General features: G+C 46.4%; 1 protein-coding gene across 1 annotated transcript in view; it reads left to right on the top strand.

Moving 5' to 3' along the window:
* Map3k13 (mitogen-activated protein kinase kinase kinase 13) overlaps window positions 1-17,540 on the top strand; it is a 93,783-nt gene that overhangs the window by 50,227 nt on the left and 26,016 nt on the right. Inside the window, exons 2-6 of the mRNA XM_057763508.1 lie at window positions 7,075-7,628; window positions 10,712-10,895; window positions 13,880-14,071; window positions 16,500-16,658; window positions 17,187-17,345. Of these exons, the coding sequence (XP_057619491.1) occupies window positions 7,160-7,628; window positions 10,712-10,895; window positions 13,880-14,071; window positions 16,500-16,658; window positions 17,187-17,345 (1,163 nt within the window). The 5' untranslated portion in view covers window positions 7,075-7,159. The remainder of the gene's footprint in view (window positions 1-7,074; window positions 7,629-10,711; window positions 10,896-13,879; window positions 14,072-16,499; window positions 16,659-17,186; window positions 17,346-17,540) is intronic.

The following is a 17,540-nucleotide window of genomic DNA, read 5'->3' as shown; positions in this document are numbered from 1 at the left end:
GTCACCTACATCCCAGCCTCCTGCATCCATCTCTGTGCACAGAATGTAACCTACATCCCAGCCTCCTGCATCCATCTCTGTGCACAGAATGTCACCTACATCCTAGCCTCCTGCATCCATCTCTGTGTACATAATGTAGCCTACATCCCAGCCTCCTGCATCCATCTCTGTGCACATAATGTAGCCTACATCCCAGCCTCCTGCATCCATCTCTGTGCACATAATGTAGCCTACATCCCAGCCTCCTGCATCCATCTCTGTGCACATAATGTAACCTACATCCCAGCCTCCTGCATCCATCTCTGTGCACATAATGTAACTCCATTCCAGCCACTTACAGTTTCTCACTACCCCATAGTCTTTCATACATGTCTTGATTCATGCTTTCCTCTGTAGATGCAAGAAATAGCTCTCTCCTCAAAGGGGATAAGAGATAGTTTGTTTTGGAGGCAAATATGAGTGACCATGGTCTAGGGACAGACTTATATCACCCTAAACTCCCTTTTCAAGTGTAGTAATTAGTAACATGACAAGGAAAGCCATACGTACCCTTCTCAAGTACATCAGTGGAAACATCAACTAGGTTGGTTATAGCACAGACTGAAAAGCGACTTCTCCCTGGAAGTAGAAAGGGTTCTGTCCTCTACAGTAATCGGGATGAAGGAACGGAGACCGTTAATGGCATATGAAAACTATCAGGAAATCTCTGCTGTAGGTCTTGGATATTACCCGACAGCATTCTAAGCTTTGAGGTCTGTTCACACTTTCCAAAGGATTTACCTGTCAGTCACAAAAATGTTAGATCACACACAGAGATGGGCAATAAGTGGCTATTATGGGGGCCGAAGATGACCCAAGATAATTTGGCTGTGTAAGGAAGGAGCCCTGTTGCCCATCACGCAGGGGTTGACTCTTTAGGCTGCATTTTATTTCAAGACCCAACAGTTAGCAGAGAAGACTGCATCAGCATCCTGAAGATCTGTCTTCATGCCTTCCTCAGCCAGCAGATTAGATAGCTAGGAAAGACAAAGGCAGTCGGTGGCCTTCCAGTTCAGTCAGGCAGGGGTCAGTCTTGTCTCTGGCTTACCATGTGGATGCCTTTCTCCTTAGTCTCTGGAGCAGCAGAAACACCTAGGCCTCAGAGCCAAACTTGTTCTGAACAGACACTCTAGGAGCCAGCTAGAATGAAGGTTAGTGCAGAGTGAGCCAACCACTAGCAGTGTGTGTGGATTCCTTCCTGCAGAGTGAAGTGCGAGTGAGTCTCACGGCGTAGACTGTGCAGTGCCCGTCACCCACCGCCTTGCAGCCTTTCTGGTCACTGAAGTCTGGCCTGTCAGTCAGCCTCTGTGGTCACAGCTGCTCTCCAGGATCTTCTGTTCTCACCCACAGGCCGGTCCCCCTCCCTCTCCTCGCTTTCCCAGCTTTGAATTCCTGCACTTCCTTCACGGGGACCAGAGTTTAGCACCTTCGGGCCTCTGTCCCCAAATGGCCTCTTTCTTCTGGGAGAGCACTTACTTGATTCAAGATAAGCACCATCTCATTGACCTCTGGGTTCTGGTTTTTCACTTTTGTTTTGTTTTTGGTTTTTCAATACAGAGTTTCTCTTTGGAGCCTGTCCTGGAACTAGCTCTTGTAGACCAGGCTGGCCTCGAACTCACAGAGATCCACCTGCCTCTGCCTCCCGAGTGCTGGGATTAAAGGCTTGTGCCACCACTGCCCGACTCAGTTTTTTACTTCTGGGAAGTAGGGTCATCTTTGCATGTTGGCTTCTAGCACATTCTAGATGCTCACAGAGAAGAGTCAGGCCACTTTGGGTCACAGATTTGCTAGTGAAGCTGGAGAGTGGAGTCCAGCTGCAGAGGCAAAAGAAATGCAGAAAAGGGAGCAGGTGGGTGGATAGGTGGCAGGTTACGCTGGGCGGATGTGACAGGCAGACAGCGGTTGTACAGACTGCGACAGTAGACCATGCCGAGCTGAAGTCCCAGGGCAGCTGGGCGGTCTCTCAGGTATCACAGGTGTCTGATGGCAGGTCAGCGAGGCTGTTACCACAGCAGTGTTAGTTACCCACCACTTCATGCAGCCCAGGGAGGGAGTTGCACCCTTTCCTTGGTCTAGTGTGTTCAGTAAGTCCTTGGTCCTGATTCCCCGATAGTTTTTCTATGCCATTAACAGTCTCCGTTCATTCATCCCTATTAGCGTAGAAGACAGCACCCTTTCTACTCCCAGGGAGAAGTCGCTTTTCAGTCTGTGCTTCATGGGTGCCACCGGCCACATGGTGTGGTTTGCATGTCTACCTACCTGGCTGTGCAATCATCCTCTTAAAATGGAGTCAGTGTCAGAGGGCGCGACTCGGCCTGGAGAATTACCCTACCGTGTCCACAATGTAGAATAACTTAGAGCAGAGCGCAGCCGGGTCTCAGCATCAAGCTTCTAGGCAAGCTCTTCCCTGCTGCGCCTCCCTGGCCCAGAATACTTTTAGTTCTGTTCTGTTTTGTTTTCTTTTTGAGACAGGGCCTCATGTAGTCCAGGCTGGTCTTGAACTCCCGATCCTCCTGCTTCCACCTGCAGGTGTGCGCCACCCTGACCTGTCTCCATCTCTCCTTCTCCCATACTCTCCAGTGTAGTAGCAGAGTTATTAAGGTCTGGCATCCCTAACCAGACAGGCTCAGCTGGCCTCAGAAAGCCAATTACAGAGATAAATTAGAAAAGCAAGCGTGAGTGAGACAGAGGGGCAGAGGCAGAAGCAGAGAGAGAGAGGGGGGCAGTGCAAACCCAGTCAGAGTGGCCACCTCAAGAAGAGGGAAAACGAGATCCAGTGACTCTCACTCATGCTCTAAATCCACCTTCAAGGTCCTAGCATGCTGCATAGGTTTAAGTAAAGGGCCAGAGTTACACACAACTAAGCAATTCTGGTCAGGGTGTGGTCCTGTCCACTGACCCACTGTCACTAACCCATCATTGTCTTAGCTCCAGTTTCTCCTGCAAGATCCTCCAACAGGTTGCAAGTCTCCCTCTGGGAGACAAATTTCCCCTCTGCCTGACCCTGGGCTTTAGCCGTTTCTCTTCCTAGCATAAGAATTCCATTTCTTGGGGCTGTTGTTTCAGGAGTCTGACAGCCAAAGTGAGGGGCACTGTTCTTTAGAATATCCTTGATTCTGTCAGTCTGGTTACTAGTGCTCTCCTCCTGATTCTTTTTTTTTTTTTTTTTTTTTTTTTTTTTTTTTTTTTTTTTGGTTTTTCGAGACAGGGTTTCTCTGTGGCTTTGGAGCCTGTTCTGGAACTAGCTCTTGTAGACCAGGCTGGTCTCGAACTCACAGAGATTCACCTGCCTCTGTTATAACCGTTTCCACTTTGGGTTCTGCATGTGCCTGAGACCATCTGGTACCAGTTGCTGCAGCATCTTTAAGGGCAATAGGGTCTTTCTTGGCTCCAGTGAGCTTTAGTGAGAGTTGCAGGGTGGTGAGCTGTCACCATGTCAGCACTGAAGGGACCCACAGCAGTCAAGCGAATTCTCTTAGACTTTTAGAGACCTTAAGTCAGGCCTAACCCGGGTTGGTCATTTTAGCAATGAAGACAGACTAGCCAGGGAAGTGAGGCATGGCTGGAGACTTTGGTGAAGCTGTTTTTGTACAAGAGTTGGTGAAAGAGGCACTCGGAAAAAAGATGCATCCAAATGCGGGTATGTAACTTCCCGAGGGAGAGTAGGGGAAAGTAATTAATTGTTTTGATATTACCCATATATAACATTTCAGGGAATCTCAAGTTACATCTCACAGGGTTGCTAAGAGACCTTTCTCTTCTCTCTTTTGTTAAGAGGGATAACTGAAGCAGCTCCAGAATCCCTTGAGTGGCACATAAAGGTGAAACCAGGAGGGGTAGGTTGGCACAGGCTTAGTGGTGCCCTTACTCTGCCGGTAGCTTCCTAGGGAGCTTCCTAGAAAGTTTCAGGCTAGTGACTGAGAAGGAAGCAGGGTTTTGCACAGTTGGTTAATCACTCTGAAACTCTTGCTTCAGTTTGCTGGAAGAGGCCCCAGCAGGATCCCAGGGTGAGGGAGCTCCTTTTCCTTCTTGGGTTCCCATATTTTCTCCTGCTTTCCATCCTGCTTCAGCCAGAGTCCCCTCACCCAATGGCTTTCAAGTTCACGTCATCTTGTGTTAACATGATGAGGAATAAAGACTTGGGGGAAAGGAGTGAAGGAAATAAAAGTAAATAACCAAAGAAAGTGAGATTATTATTTGTTTTCATCATCTTCCAATTTGTTTTTGGTATACCTTATTGTATTGTATTTTCTTATTATTCCTTAGGTGCCTGTTTGTTTTCTAACTAGACACAGAAAGGGCATGGATCTGGATGGGAGGGGAGGTGGGGAGGAACTGGGAGGAATGGACAGAGAGGAAACAGTAATCAGAATATATTGAGTGAAAAAAATATTTCAATGAAAGGGGAAAAAGTGAGAATGACTCCCAAGTGGCCTTCCCAAGGGAGGCACAAACACACTTCCACCTAGGTTAGTGGCATTTTATCGGATTTATGTCAGTGACTGCATAGAGACTGAGGTCATCTTTATTGGATTAGTCATCCTTTTTTATTGTGTTGGTGTGTGTGTGTGTGCGCACGCATGTGTGTGTGTGTGTTTGTGAGTGTTCACATGGGTAGATGTGTGAGGTCAGCGGAAACCTTGGGGAAGTTAGCTTCCTCCATTCATCATGCAGCTTCTGAGATAGAGTCAGGTCATCTGTCAGGCTTGGTGGCAGGAGCCTTTGCTTGCTAAGGCATCTCAGCTGCCCAAGACTGGTGATTCTTTGAAGACACCATAGACAAAACTGGTAAACCGTCTAATAGGAGAGGCAATCACATACTGCTCATCCGATCAAGGTCACCTTTGTGTCTCTCTCTCTTCTCTCACCCCCCCCCCCATTTGACTCATTTTATAGGCTACTGGTTGAATCACATCTCTATCTTGTTCATGGGCTACCTTAATGGACTAGCTCACGATTCACCGTGAGCCCTCGTCCTCACTTCCTATGGGGATCTCAGGCCTGACTTACTACAATAAGACTGGTTTATTTTTCTCACACTGTGGCTTCTGGTTCCATCCATGTTGTCGCAAATGATAGTATATCATCCTTTTATGGCTGCTTAATGTACATCATATGCAATATTTGTGTATATATCACACTTCTCTATCCACTCCTCCACCGATAGAGACCAAGGTCTCTGTGTCTTGTGACTAATGCTACAACACGTGAGGACGCAGCGGTCTCCTCGACAGACTGATTTCCTGTCACGTCAGGACGCAGCTGTCTCCTTGACAGACTGATTTCCTGTCACGTCAGGACGCAGCAGTCTCCTCGACAGACTGATTTCCTGTCACATGAGGATGCAGAGGTCTCCTCGACAGACTGATTTCCTGTCACGTGAGGACGCAGCGGTCTCCTCGACAGACTGATTTCCTGCTCTGTGCAGTAGCAGATTGCTGGGCCACATGGTAGTTCCGGCAGAGCCACCACACCGTTTCCCACAATCACGATGCTAATTCACAGTCCACTGACGGCAGTCAGCCCTTGCCCAGACTTGCTGTCCCCTTGTGGTTCTGGCTTACACAAACCTGATAATGTGACGTTACGCATTTTCTCATGGAGGTCTTGACTGTCCTAACTCTATCTGCTTAAGCTTACTGCCCATTTTGTCAGATTAATTTCAATGCAATTGCCGGGCGGTGGTGGCGCACGCCTTTAATCCCAGCACTCGGGAGGCAGAGGCAGGCGGATCTCTGTGAGTTCGAGACCAGCCTGGTCTACAAGAGTTAGTTCCAGGACAGGCTCCAAAACCACAGAGAAACCCTGTCTCGAAGAAAAAAAAAAATTTCAATGCTATTGAATTGAGTTCTTTAGCTATTCTAGCTATGAACCCTTACCCGATGTACAGCTCACAAATACCTTCTCCCATTCTGAGGCTTTGTCTTTGCACAGTGTTAGGTTGTTTCTTCTGCTGGGCGAAAGTCTTTCAGTTTCACAGGCTCTCACTTTCCCGTCTCTCCTTTGTTTCCTCCTTGAAGGGTCTTATCCTACTTTCCACAAGCCTGACATTGAGTTTTGTCACTCTGACTAATCTAGGACAAGTCTTTGCAGAGGTTCTGTCCTCCCCCAGTGTTTCTAGTCGATAGATCAGAGCAAAGAGTAGTTCAAAGGCTGGGGCTTCCTTGTATTTCCCGAGACTGAGTGTAATATGGCAAGAACAGTTATTGTTCAGGAATTGCTTTGCCATGCACCTACAACGTTTATGAACTGAGTGCTGCCAGGGAGAACCTATGCCAATGTCAGACACCAAAACAAAGAGAAAAGATAGATTGTCACATACAATAGCCTATATGTCATGTGTATGTATATATAAGAACAAGCTGTTTTCCCTGGTGATAAGGAAAATGTTTTTTTTTTTTTCTGATTAAAATGGTAATAGAGGGAGATGGAAGCAGGAGGGTCACATGATAACCTGGCTCCACAGAAAAGGTAGTGGGGGTAGAGCATGCTGGGATACCGTGAAGTCACAACTGCGTGGTGGCTCTTCTCAGTCTAACCGCCTGCTAGGAACTACTGTTCGTTTTTGTGTGGGCCCTTCCAGTCTCTTTTCTTGACTATGTGGTCAGCGTCCTTTAAATGCTCTGTCAGTCCTGTGTCAAATACTTGTCCTGACTGTTCTTTATATTAATATGTTGTGAACAGTTTCTCACGGTAGTGAATGCATTATTTTCCCCCGCTGCACTGCATTCCATTATGTGTAATAAACCTGCCCAACATCCTCATTGTTTCTGTGGTTTCTTAAACAGTATATATTTATTTTTATGTATATGTGTGTTTGCCCGAGTGTATGTATATGTGTGTTTGCCCGAGTGTATGTATGTGTGTGTTTGCTGTCCTGTGGATGCTGGGAACCAAACCCAGGTCCTCTGAAAGAGCAGAGCACATCTGAGCATCTCTCCAGCCCCGTATCAGTGTTTTGGTTGTAAGCAAACAGAAGTGGTGCAGTCCGAGTACTAAGGGAAGAGTGACCTCACATTCTCTTTCTTCCTCCAGGGTTTGGACTCCCCTCTCGCGTCAGACCTCTCTCGCCATAATCCTCTGAGTGTCGTCTCAGGACCTGGGCTACCCTCATGGCACAATGGCCAGCCCTCAGGAGCACCTGAGTTGCTCCTACTCATCACATTTACCCTTGACCGAGAACAAAATCTCTAGTGAGCACAATGAACTTGCAGCTATGGGAAACCACCCTTCACCCAAGCTCCCCGAGGACCCCCAGGAGAAGGCTATGCAGCCTGAGCTGCTGGAGATCACGGGCAGCCCCGTCTCTACAACAGTGCTGACCAGTGTAAGTGAGGATTCCAGGGGCCAGTTTGAGAACAGCGTTCTTCAGCTAAGGGAGCAGGATGAATCGGAGATGACAGTGTCCCCAGGGAACAGCAGCACGGTGGATGGAGAGAGCACGAACGGGACCGAAGACATCAAGATTCAGTTCAGCCGGTCAGGCAGTGGAGGTGGTGGGTTTCTCGAAGGACTGTTTGGATGCCTCAGGCCCGTGTGGAACATCATCGGGAAGGCGTATTCCACCGACTACAAACTGCAACAGCAAGGTGAGCTAGAGCTTCTTGGAGCACACTTCCTCCATCGCTCCCAGTAACTGGGTAATCCTTAAGGAGTGCACCAACAGTGAAGTCAGGTGACCACCCCATTTATGTGTCCTACAGGCTTTCCAAATAGAATCAAGTCATACATACCTCTTACCTGAAGCCAAATAGACTTTGTTGTCAACCAGCCTAATGGTATATAGAGTACACACATGAGGTCATAGAAAGAAGCGTTAGAGCTCCCGTTTAATTTATCTCATTTAAGGTTTCTATTTTCACAGTCTTTGAAGATATCTAGTATTTTAATAAAGCTGTATAGATACATAGCATGAATAACTGATGCCGTGAGGTGTTAAGGTTTTTTTTTTTATTTGTTTTGTTTGTTTGTTTTGATTTTTCAAGACAGGGTTTCTCCGTAGCTTTTTGGTTCCCGTCCTGGAACTAGCTCTTCTAGACCAGGCTGGCCTCGAACTCCCAGAGATCCGCCTGCCTCTGCCTCCCGAGTGCTGGGATTAAACGCGCGCGCCACCACCGCCTGGCTAAGGTTTTTTACTGATAATTTATAGAATCAAAAAGTCTGATGGCCCAAGTCAGGTGCAGTAGCATGTACTTATAGTCCAACTATTCAGAGGCTGAGGCAGGAGGATTACTTGAACTTAGTTAGACCAATTCTAAGCAGCATAATGAGACTGCCACCTATAAAACAACAACAACAACAACAAAAATCCAAATCTAAACAAGTCTGATGGCCACTAGACTAATTCACACCGGCACCACGCTATCCCTTGAGACTGCAGGACTGCCCTAGATTGTAATAAAAAGGGATTCTTGTCTTGGAGTAAGGGCACAACAGCCTCACACTTTGAGAACAGAGACTAACCAAGTCTGAGAAGCTTATGATCTCTCATTTTAAAATACTGGGTCTTAAATTCTCATCATTGTGCAACATATGTTCCTACTCTCGAGCTGAGGTGAAGAAATATATATGCTCTGATGTTGTGAATAGTTTACTGTCTCAAAGAGAATGACTCACACACCACCAAAATTTAAAATAGTGTATCATCCTTATCTTAGGAATAATAATCATTAATATTTTAAGACTGTTTCAGGCTGGACATGGTGATGCATGTTTAATCCTTGTATTTACAAGACCAATGAAGGAGAATCATAAGTTCAAGACTAACCTGGTCTACATAGTGAGTTCTAGATCAGCTTGACTACGTAATGAGACACTGTCTCAAAAACAATAGAAATAAATGTCTCTGCCTCACAGCTTGAGGTCCACAGCGGGTGCAGAATCCACCCTGTGGGACCAGGTCCTGGGCAGCTGGTACCCACTCCTCCCTCCACTGTTCCACTGTACCCGCTTCTAAGGGTGTGTGTGTGTCTGTGTCTCTCTGTGTGTGTGTGTGTGTGTGTGTGTGTGTGTCTGTGTGTCTGTGTGATAGCAGTTGGTGGCTCATGCCAATAATTCCGGCTTCTTGGGCACCTGAGGCAGGAAGATCTCAATTCAGTCTTTCTGGCCTTTGATAGTGATTTCAAGGTTAGCATAAGCAACTTGCTAAGAGCCTATCTGGGTAAACACAAGGGCCTGGGAATGCAGCTTAGTGCTCAAGCCCTCCCCTGGCACACTCGAAGGCCGTGGAGACCTCCAGCCCTTAAAAGAAGGGCATATGCTTACTTCATATTGTGACGGCTTTTCCGTTTCTGAAATGTAACTCTTCAGCATCTTTTATTTGTTTTCTGATTTGAGACAGCAGTGGGAACTGAACCCAGTGCCCTGCATGTGCACTGAGATATACCCCAGACCCCTTCAGCAAGTACAATTTTTAATGGCTGTATAATATGTAATTGTTAAATGTGCTGATTTTTTTAAGCAATCCCTTTGGCTTGAAACTTCGTTGTACTTTTAGTGATTATAAACTCTATTACAGTGAATGTGGTCTGTTACCTTATTTTTTACTTTATTACATTTTTATTTGTTTTGTGTAAGTGTATTGTGTATGTCCCTAGGGGATAGAACATGTGGAAGCCATGTTATCGGGGAGGGGTGTGTGCGTGTCCTGCTAAGGTTCAAATCGAAAGCTCCACATACAACAGACCGTGCTCTACCTGAGCTACACACCAGCACTTTATTTATTCATTTGTAACTTTTTGTTTTGTTTTTTGGGACAAGGTCTAGCTTTGCAGCCCTGGCTGTCCTTGGACTCACTATGTAACCCAGGCTGGTCTCTAACTCTGAGCAGCCCTTCTGCCTCAGCCGCCAGAGTGCTGGATTAATGGATACATATCTCTATGCCTAGCCTTAATTTGTTTTAGAAGCACTTTTTTCTCTGCCTCTCAGAGAACCAACTAAAATCCAATTCCATAATAAGACACATTTGGTTCTTGGAGCCTCTGCTTATCCAGGCTCAGACTAAGTTGTCTCCTAACTTGGAGATGTGTATAAAAGTGCATCACTGAACTTCAGACTCCTAGACAAATTCTTACCCATGCCTGCCTGAAAAAGCCCTTTAATTGCTTCACTTTTATTGTTCTACAAGTTTGCATTTAACTTATCTTCCAGTTGATCATGTGACTTTCAGAAAGGCTCACTTTGGAAGTAATTAAGACCTAGGTGCAGTCTCTCAGGGTTATAGTTTATCCTGCTGAGGGCTCGTGCTTAGTAAAGAGTAAACACTGAGAAGTGTTTGCACAGACAGCTTGTTGGGACAATCTATTCGGAGAGGATTCATTGAGCATCTGTCCACACAAGACGTTCAGAGGAACGAAAAGGCACCTGCAGTGGGGAAGGTCGGAGTGTGCAGACAGTAGAAGATGACCGGATAGGAGGCTTAACCTGGGCAGAAGAGAGTGCGGGAGAGTCCGGGTTTCTAGAAGAGTCTCTGAGAACTCAGACCTAGTTGAATTGAAGCAGTTAAAAATGCGTATTTATCAACATAGAAGTACCAAAACTCAAAGGAATGTCACATCTTTGGGTGGGAATTAGAGGAGAGGGTCACTCCAGACAGGGTAAAGTTGGAACTTTCAGAGTGGCCCATCAAATGGCCTCAGCAAGTTCTGAGCTCGCTTCTTGCCCACACGCCTAGATACTTGGGAAGTGCCGTTTGAGGAGATCTCGGAGCTGCAGTGGCTGGGTAGCGGAGCCCAGGGAGCTGTCTTCCTTGGAAAATTCCGGGCAGAGGAGGTGGCCATCAAGAAAGTAAGAGAACAAAATGAGACAGACATCAAGCACCTGAGGAAGCTGAAGCACCCCAACATCATCGCCTTCAAGTAGGTCAACAGCCGCTTTGTTAGGCCGCTGGCGTTGTCGGGGGACTGGCTTTAGAGTGCTTTTGTTTTAATTTTTAGAGAAATAGAGCCATTTTCTTCATTGTGTACACGTAAGTTCCTGCTTAGGAAGATATTTCAAAAGCCCTTGATGGGCTTAGCGCAGTGCTAGGGACTTTGGTAGGGTGCTAAAGTTCCATCAAACCCAAGTCGTGCCCTCCAGGAGCTCACCTTGCAGGGGAATGGACTGTGTATACAGTATGCACAGGGGCCAGAGAGGGATTAAGGGAAGTCCTGTCACACACTCTAGATCAGCCTCATAGATAGAATGGCACACTGGAATAATCTCCCCTTCTGCACAGCTAACAGTAGTGAGCCGTGACACTCACGGTAATACAAAACAACATCCTGAAACTCAGTTAAGGCAATTCTGGCATCAGAAGTGATATAGCCGGTCCCTGTCTGATATATATTTATGAGTTCCTTCTTAAATAGTAACGTATGAAGACGTACACCTCTATACTGTAGCCTCGGGCTTTGCTTCATCCCTTTCCTGTGCAAACATGACTTTCTAAATCCAATCATAGAGTACACTCATTTCACAGAGCAGTTGTGTTAAGTATGTGTGTGAAACCAGGGTTTCTTAAACTCCTCTGTTCACAGCGCTTTTTTGTCCTGATAAGCCAAGCATTTACTAATATCGAATCATAGAAAAATTCATTTATAACAGCTCTCCAGTGTACATATGGTTTTACCATTTATTAAACTCTAAGGAACCTCCCGTACTAGTCAGACAGATGTGCTGCTCTGTTCTACGTAAAGAGTTACAGAGTGGCTGGATAGTGCTATAGTGTATCTCCAGTGTTTTCAGAGTTATCTGATACTTTCCTAGCTGTCCGTGCTAGAACACCACTGACACAATCCATACTACAAAATGACAGAGGTGTGTTCAGGGCTGTCCCCAAAATCACTGGAGATCTTTCCATAATCCCAAGATAAAGCTAATTTAATCCACTGTACATTTGATTTTGGATTATTTTTACTCATCGGACATTCAGAAACCTGTTACTATTGCCAGATGTCTTCTGACCCCTACATTTAGGTGTGTATCCCCACATGGGGTTACAGTCCACAGTTTAAGAAGGGTCCTAATTGAAGAGCCAGTCAAAGGTAAACTTGTGGGAATCACTGGAGCTGGAAGGCTACTGTGCTCACCACTGTACCACCAAAGTGCCGAGCTCAGCTGTGGTCACTGCTGCCTAAGCCACTCCCTTAGCTGTCTTTTTGCCATCCATCCATTCAGCCTGGACAAGTGAAAGGACCTGACTTTTAAAAGGGAAGGATGAAGAACAGGAATTGTGGCCCATGTGGGACAAAAGATGGGAAGTGACTTTTGGCCTGCTTGACTGTATTTTAGATTCCTGGGAGATAGTTTGGTATAACTAAGGAGGCTTCAGTAAACGTGGAGGACTTAGAACTTCTTCCTCAACCTAGGAGCAACTTCCAAAGGTGCCCCGAGGGCTCTTCCTCTGAGACACTACTATCATGAGGAAAGATGCCATGTGACCGATCAGTCTTAATTGGACTCATATCCCCAAAGAAAGCAGCAGTTAATTCTTAGGTAGTTTTGTGAGATGTGGTTTTGGTTCCTTCATGAGAACACTTACGGCAGGGAAAGGTGGGAAGAGGGGGCGCCAGCTGGGGTGCAGAGGACAGCCGCTGTCATAATTCTGTCATCGACTGCCCTGACGAAAATGACCACCGTGGCTGACTATAATTTTTCCAGAGCCAATAGGTTTCAAGTCAACGGGAGTATAGTTTCTGGCAGACAGACAAATGGAGACCACCTTGTCTCTTCCATTTCCTTCACTGAAACGCTTGTGCCTTCCGCATGCTGGGCTTTCCTTCATGGAAGACTGTGCCAAGAGCTTTGAAACTCGGATCCCTGAGATTGACTGTGGCGTGCCTTTAGGCTTTCTGGAATGCAGTGGGCCATGCGTCACTGCTCAGGGAGCTCCCCAGGAGCATGCCTGGATAGCAGGAAGTAGAAGCTATCCTGAGAAGAGACAGTGAGTTGCTGTCTTTTTTCTCCTGCCGTTTTCCCTGCCTTGCCCCTCCAACCCATACTTACACCACATCTTCCGGCATTATTGGGTTTGAGAAGCTGTTCTGGGGCCCAGCTCCCTAAACTGAGCACACTGGAATAATCTCTCCCTCTGCATAGCTAACAGTAGTGAGCCGTGACACTCTAGGGACATTGTACAGTGTCACTCTATAGCTGTTTTGCTATTTGTTACTTTGATCAATGAATCACATTCAAGAGTATCCGGAAGGCATGGTTGGATTTTAGTACATTTTTCGTGTTTATGGATTCCTTTGAAATTAGTAAGAGCCACACACAAAAGGAAGGTGTAGGAATACAATGGTCATTTTTCCTTCTTATCTTAAAAAAAAAAAAAAAAAAAAAAAAAAAAACCCAACCTGACTGTTTCTAATAAAATTCAATCTCAGGCAAAGAGAAGGTAGCTATTAGAAGTGGTGCTAAAGCGGTTATTTCTGGCTGCCAGGAGCCTGGTCACAGCAAAGGGCTTCTAGTTTGTCACAGTGAGAAGAACAGTTCACAAGATCTCTGTTAGACCATAGGACAGCTCTGTTTTCATGTTGAGATACAGATGTGTGTAGTATCTATTAGCCGGTTTTCATGTTGAGATACAGATGTGTGTAGTATCTATTAGCCTGTTTTCATGTTGAGATACAGATGTGTGTAATATCTATTAGCCTGTTTTCATGTTGAGATACAAATGTGTGTATATATCTATTAGCCTGTTTTCATGTTGAGATACAGATGTGTGTAGTATCTATTAGCCTGTTTTCATGTTGAGATACAGATGTGTGTAGTATCTATTAGCCTGTTTTCATGTTGAGAGACAGATGTGTATATGTGTCCATTGGCCTGTTTTCATGTCCTTACTATCTTTTCTTCAAAGGGGAGTTTGCACCCAGGCCCCGTGCTACTGCATCATCATGGAGTACTGTGCCCACGGACAGCTTTACGAGGTCTTGCGAGCTGGCAGGAAGATCACACCTCGGCTGCTCGTGGATTGGTCCACGGGAATTGCTAGTGGGATGAATTATCTCCATCTCCATAAAATCATACACCGTGACCTCAAGTCACCAAAGTGAGTTCTAGAGCCCATTGTTCGCTCTTTTGTTACTTGGAAATGAGTTGTTATCAAACAAGGCCGAGGCTCTCGGACTTGTAACTTGATTTTAGTCACACAGTGGGTAGCTTCTCGTCACCTATCTACATGGGGGACACGGCCAGGCACATAACTCAAGCCTCCCTTGTGTGGCTTTTGGATTGTGCGACTGTGCAGCAAACTTCATTACTATCTGAAGCAGCCAACTTTCATCACCTCAAAAAATTAATGCCAGGCTCCCCCCACGTGAAAGCTTGGTTTGTTGTTTTCCTAGGTTTAAAACAAGATTAAGTGCCTTTCAGAAGTGTTTAAAACGCAACAGAATGAAAATGGCCGAATGAGACACGGAGGCAAGTTAGAAATACAGCTCAGCAGTGGAGTGCTTGTTCCAGGGCCCCAGGGCGGGACGGGAGGGGGCGAGGCATGTTCACAGATGCGTACGGCAGGTTCTCTACAGTTACCTGAGATGTGGGGCACATCTGCAGCCCAGCTCTCTGAGGCAGAGGCCAGAGAGTCAGGAGGCTAAAGCCAGTCTCCTCTCCAGAGCTGGGCAGTCCCATCCCGCGTTCACGGTTTGCAACAGCTCTGCCCTTCATCACGTCTTCTTGGATCCCGGCAAACGCTGTGAGCTAGATGTAGTAGTATCGGTTTTCTTATTGTACATACGGGAAACTGGTACTCAACCCAGACTCCTGGGTCTTAGACTCAGACTTGGTGGGTTTTAGGCAAACTTTAAGAAGATAGTAATAAATCTGGCTGGCTGTGTCAGGAGATTTCTCTACATACTTAACTCTATAGTCAGTATGACCCCACCTTCGTCCCAGAAAAGTTCCATTGTGTATGTGTGTTGATTCTGTGTGTACACGTGTGTGTGTTTGTGTGGAGGCCAGAGGTTGGCACTGGGTGTCTTTTTCTATTGCTTTTCACCTTATATTCATCTAGACTAGCTGACCAGCAAGCCCCCAGGATGTGCCTGCCCCCACCCCTGCGTGTCACTGAGCCTGGCTTTTGTGTGGATGCTGGATCTGCGCTTGCGCATAATGCACTTATGCAGAGCATTGCCCCGGCCCCAGTTACAGTATTCTGTTATCTTTCGTCTCTACCTGTGTCCACTCCCTCATGTCAGGTCAGCCGCTGAGAAGAGGCTCCTCCAGCATCTCTGTCTAGTGACTACCATGTGTTCTAACCATGGTATCTGACACCATCAGTTTAGCTGCCTCAGCTATCCCGTAATATTCTAATCATCATACATTTTCACCAAGACTAACATCAAGAAGTCCTAAATGATGTTAGTGTTATATCCAGGTGGATGTGATGAAGGTATCCTAAAGTAATCCGAGCACCAAGTTGCTCAGTACACAGAGAGCCATTTGATAGCTGGGGTGTGGGTAAGGTAACAGAACGGAGGGGATTGAGATCAAAATTCCCCATCTTCTTCCTCCCTAAGTCAGATACTTTTTGAGTGTTATGATTCTTAGTGGTTGGGGTATTTTTGGAGGGGGTGATGGGTGGATTTGTTTGTTTTTTGTCAGTGTCTCACAGTGTAGCCCTGGATAGCCTGAAACTCACTTGTAGACCAGGCTGGCCTCAAACTCAGAGAACTGCCTTCCTCTGGTTTTGGAGTACTGGAGCGTGTGTGATCACAAGTGGCTTGTGTTGCTGAAATAGTTCTCTAAATTGTTTAGGGCCCAGCACCCTAACTCATTAACTCTAAGACATTGAATGAGTTTCTTCAAGTGGAGCCAGTATAGTGGGGGAATATAATATTCTGATTTTACACACCACTAGGACTAGTCAAACAGTTTGTTCCAGGGTACGTTGTGAGTGGTTCTTGTGCAAATCAAAGAAGAAAGAAAGAAAGAAAGAAAGAAAGAAAGAAAGAAAGAAAGAAAGAAAGAAAGAGGGAGGAAGGAAGGAAAGAGAGAGGGAGGGAGGGAGGGAGGGAGGGAGGGAGGGAGGGAGGGAGGGAGGGAGGGAGGAAAGAAAGAAAGAAAGAAAGAAAGAAAGAAAGAAAGAAAGAAAGAAAGAAAGAAAGAAAGAAAGAAACTTGAACTTTGCTGATCAGAGCTCATTCTTGGTGTGGAGAGGACTCGACTTTCCTCTGGGCCCGGGAATGTGATGCCTACCTGATGTCACGGCCCCGCACCTGCTATTTATAGAGAGACAATGGGCCTGGAAGAGAGGGCGACTGGCAGAAGTCACGGTTAGCAAGTAGTGGGAGCTGAGCTGCCTGGCAGGTGCAGATGATGCTGTCTCTAGGGTGAGGGCCGAGAGCAGTGGGGGTTGTCAGCCGAACTCTGCAGTGTAGAAGATGAAGCATCAGTCACTGTCTGACTCAGGTCTCCTACTCAGAGAACTCTTAACTCAGCACTAATGACCGGGTTCTTGTCTTTATTTCTTTTCAAAGTGTTTTAGTGACTCACACAGATGCAGTCAAAATTTCAGATTTTGGTACATCCAAGGAGCTCAGTGACAAAAGCACCAAGATGTCCTTCGCGGGGACAGTCGCGTGGATGGCGCCTGAGGTGATCCGGAATGAGCCCGTCTCTGAGAAGGTTGACATATGGTGAGTGGTGCCCAGCCATCTCAAGGGCCCTGCCCACTCTTGCCTGGCTTCTGCCCTCCATTGTCTTCCCTGCCCTTCCCTTCTGGTTGATTCTGGTTTCAGATTCTCTAAGCTGTGCCCCAGTGTGATATATGTCAGGAAGTATTAGGAGAGGAATTCGAGTGAAGGTCCAGTAAGCAATCAGTTCTGAGGCATCTCCACTGATTATGCTAAACTCTCTGGAAACTGGAAGTTTATTTTGAATAAGAGTGTGGTGTAGGAGACTTTATGAAATACATTACATAAGCCTCACTTTTTTTTAGTAAAATATATTAAAATTTACTTGTTCTTGATGATATAGGTCCCAGCCTACAGCCATGATGGCCTGAAACCTGCTGTGTACCCAGACTGTCTTTGAACTCATGATCCTCCAGCTCAGTCTCTGAGTGCGGAGATTATGAGCACACACCATCTACCGGTCTTTAGTTACGTAAGAGCTAAGGTCTGAGCCCGTCCCTCTGAGCTGCCTCTGTGTCCGGCCCGCTGCAGGTCCTTTGGAGTGGTTCTCTGGGAGCTGCTGACAGGGGAAATCCCCTACAAGGATGTCGACTCATCAGCCATCATTTGGGGTGTTGGGAGCAACAGCCTGCACCTCCCTGTTCCCTCCACTTGCCCAGATGGATTCAAAATCCTTATGAAACAGACATGGTAAGAAGTGGGTTTCTTCTGTTATCCTCTCTGTTAAAACTCCCCTCTAGCAGAGACATCTCTGCAGGGTAGAAGGAACCACATCTTGGTGGAGCAACAGGAGCTGTGGAATTTTAGGGCTGGATTTACCCATGAAATCAGGGCCGTGTGTCCCTGTAAAGTAGAGCCAGCCTGTACTCATGGAGTTGTGTGTGA

The sequence above is a fragment of the Chionomys nivalis genome, chromosome 3 (genome assembly GCF_950005125.1).
Source record: "Chionomys nivalis chromosome 3, mChiNiv1.1, whole genome shotgun sequence".
In the NCBI taxonomy this organism is placed as follows: domain Eukaryota; kingdom Metazoa; phylum Chordata; class Mammalia; order Rodentia; family Cricetidae; genus Chionomys; species Chionomys nivalis.
This window is presented reverse-complemented; position numbering and strand designations above follow the sequence as displayed.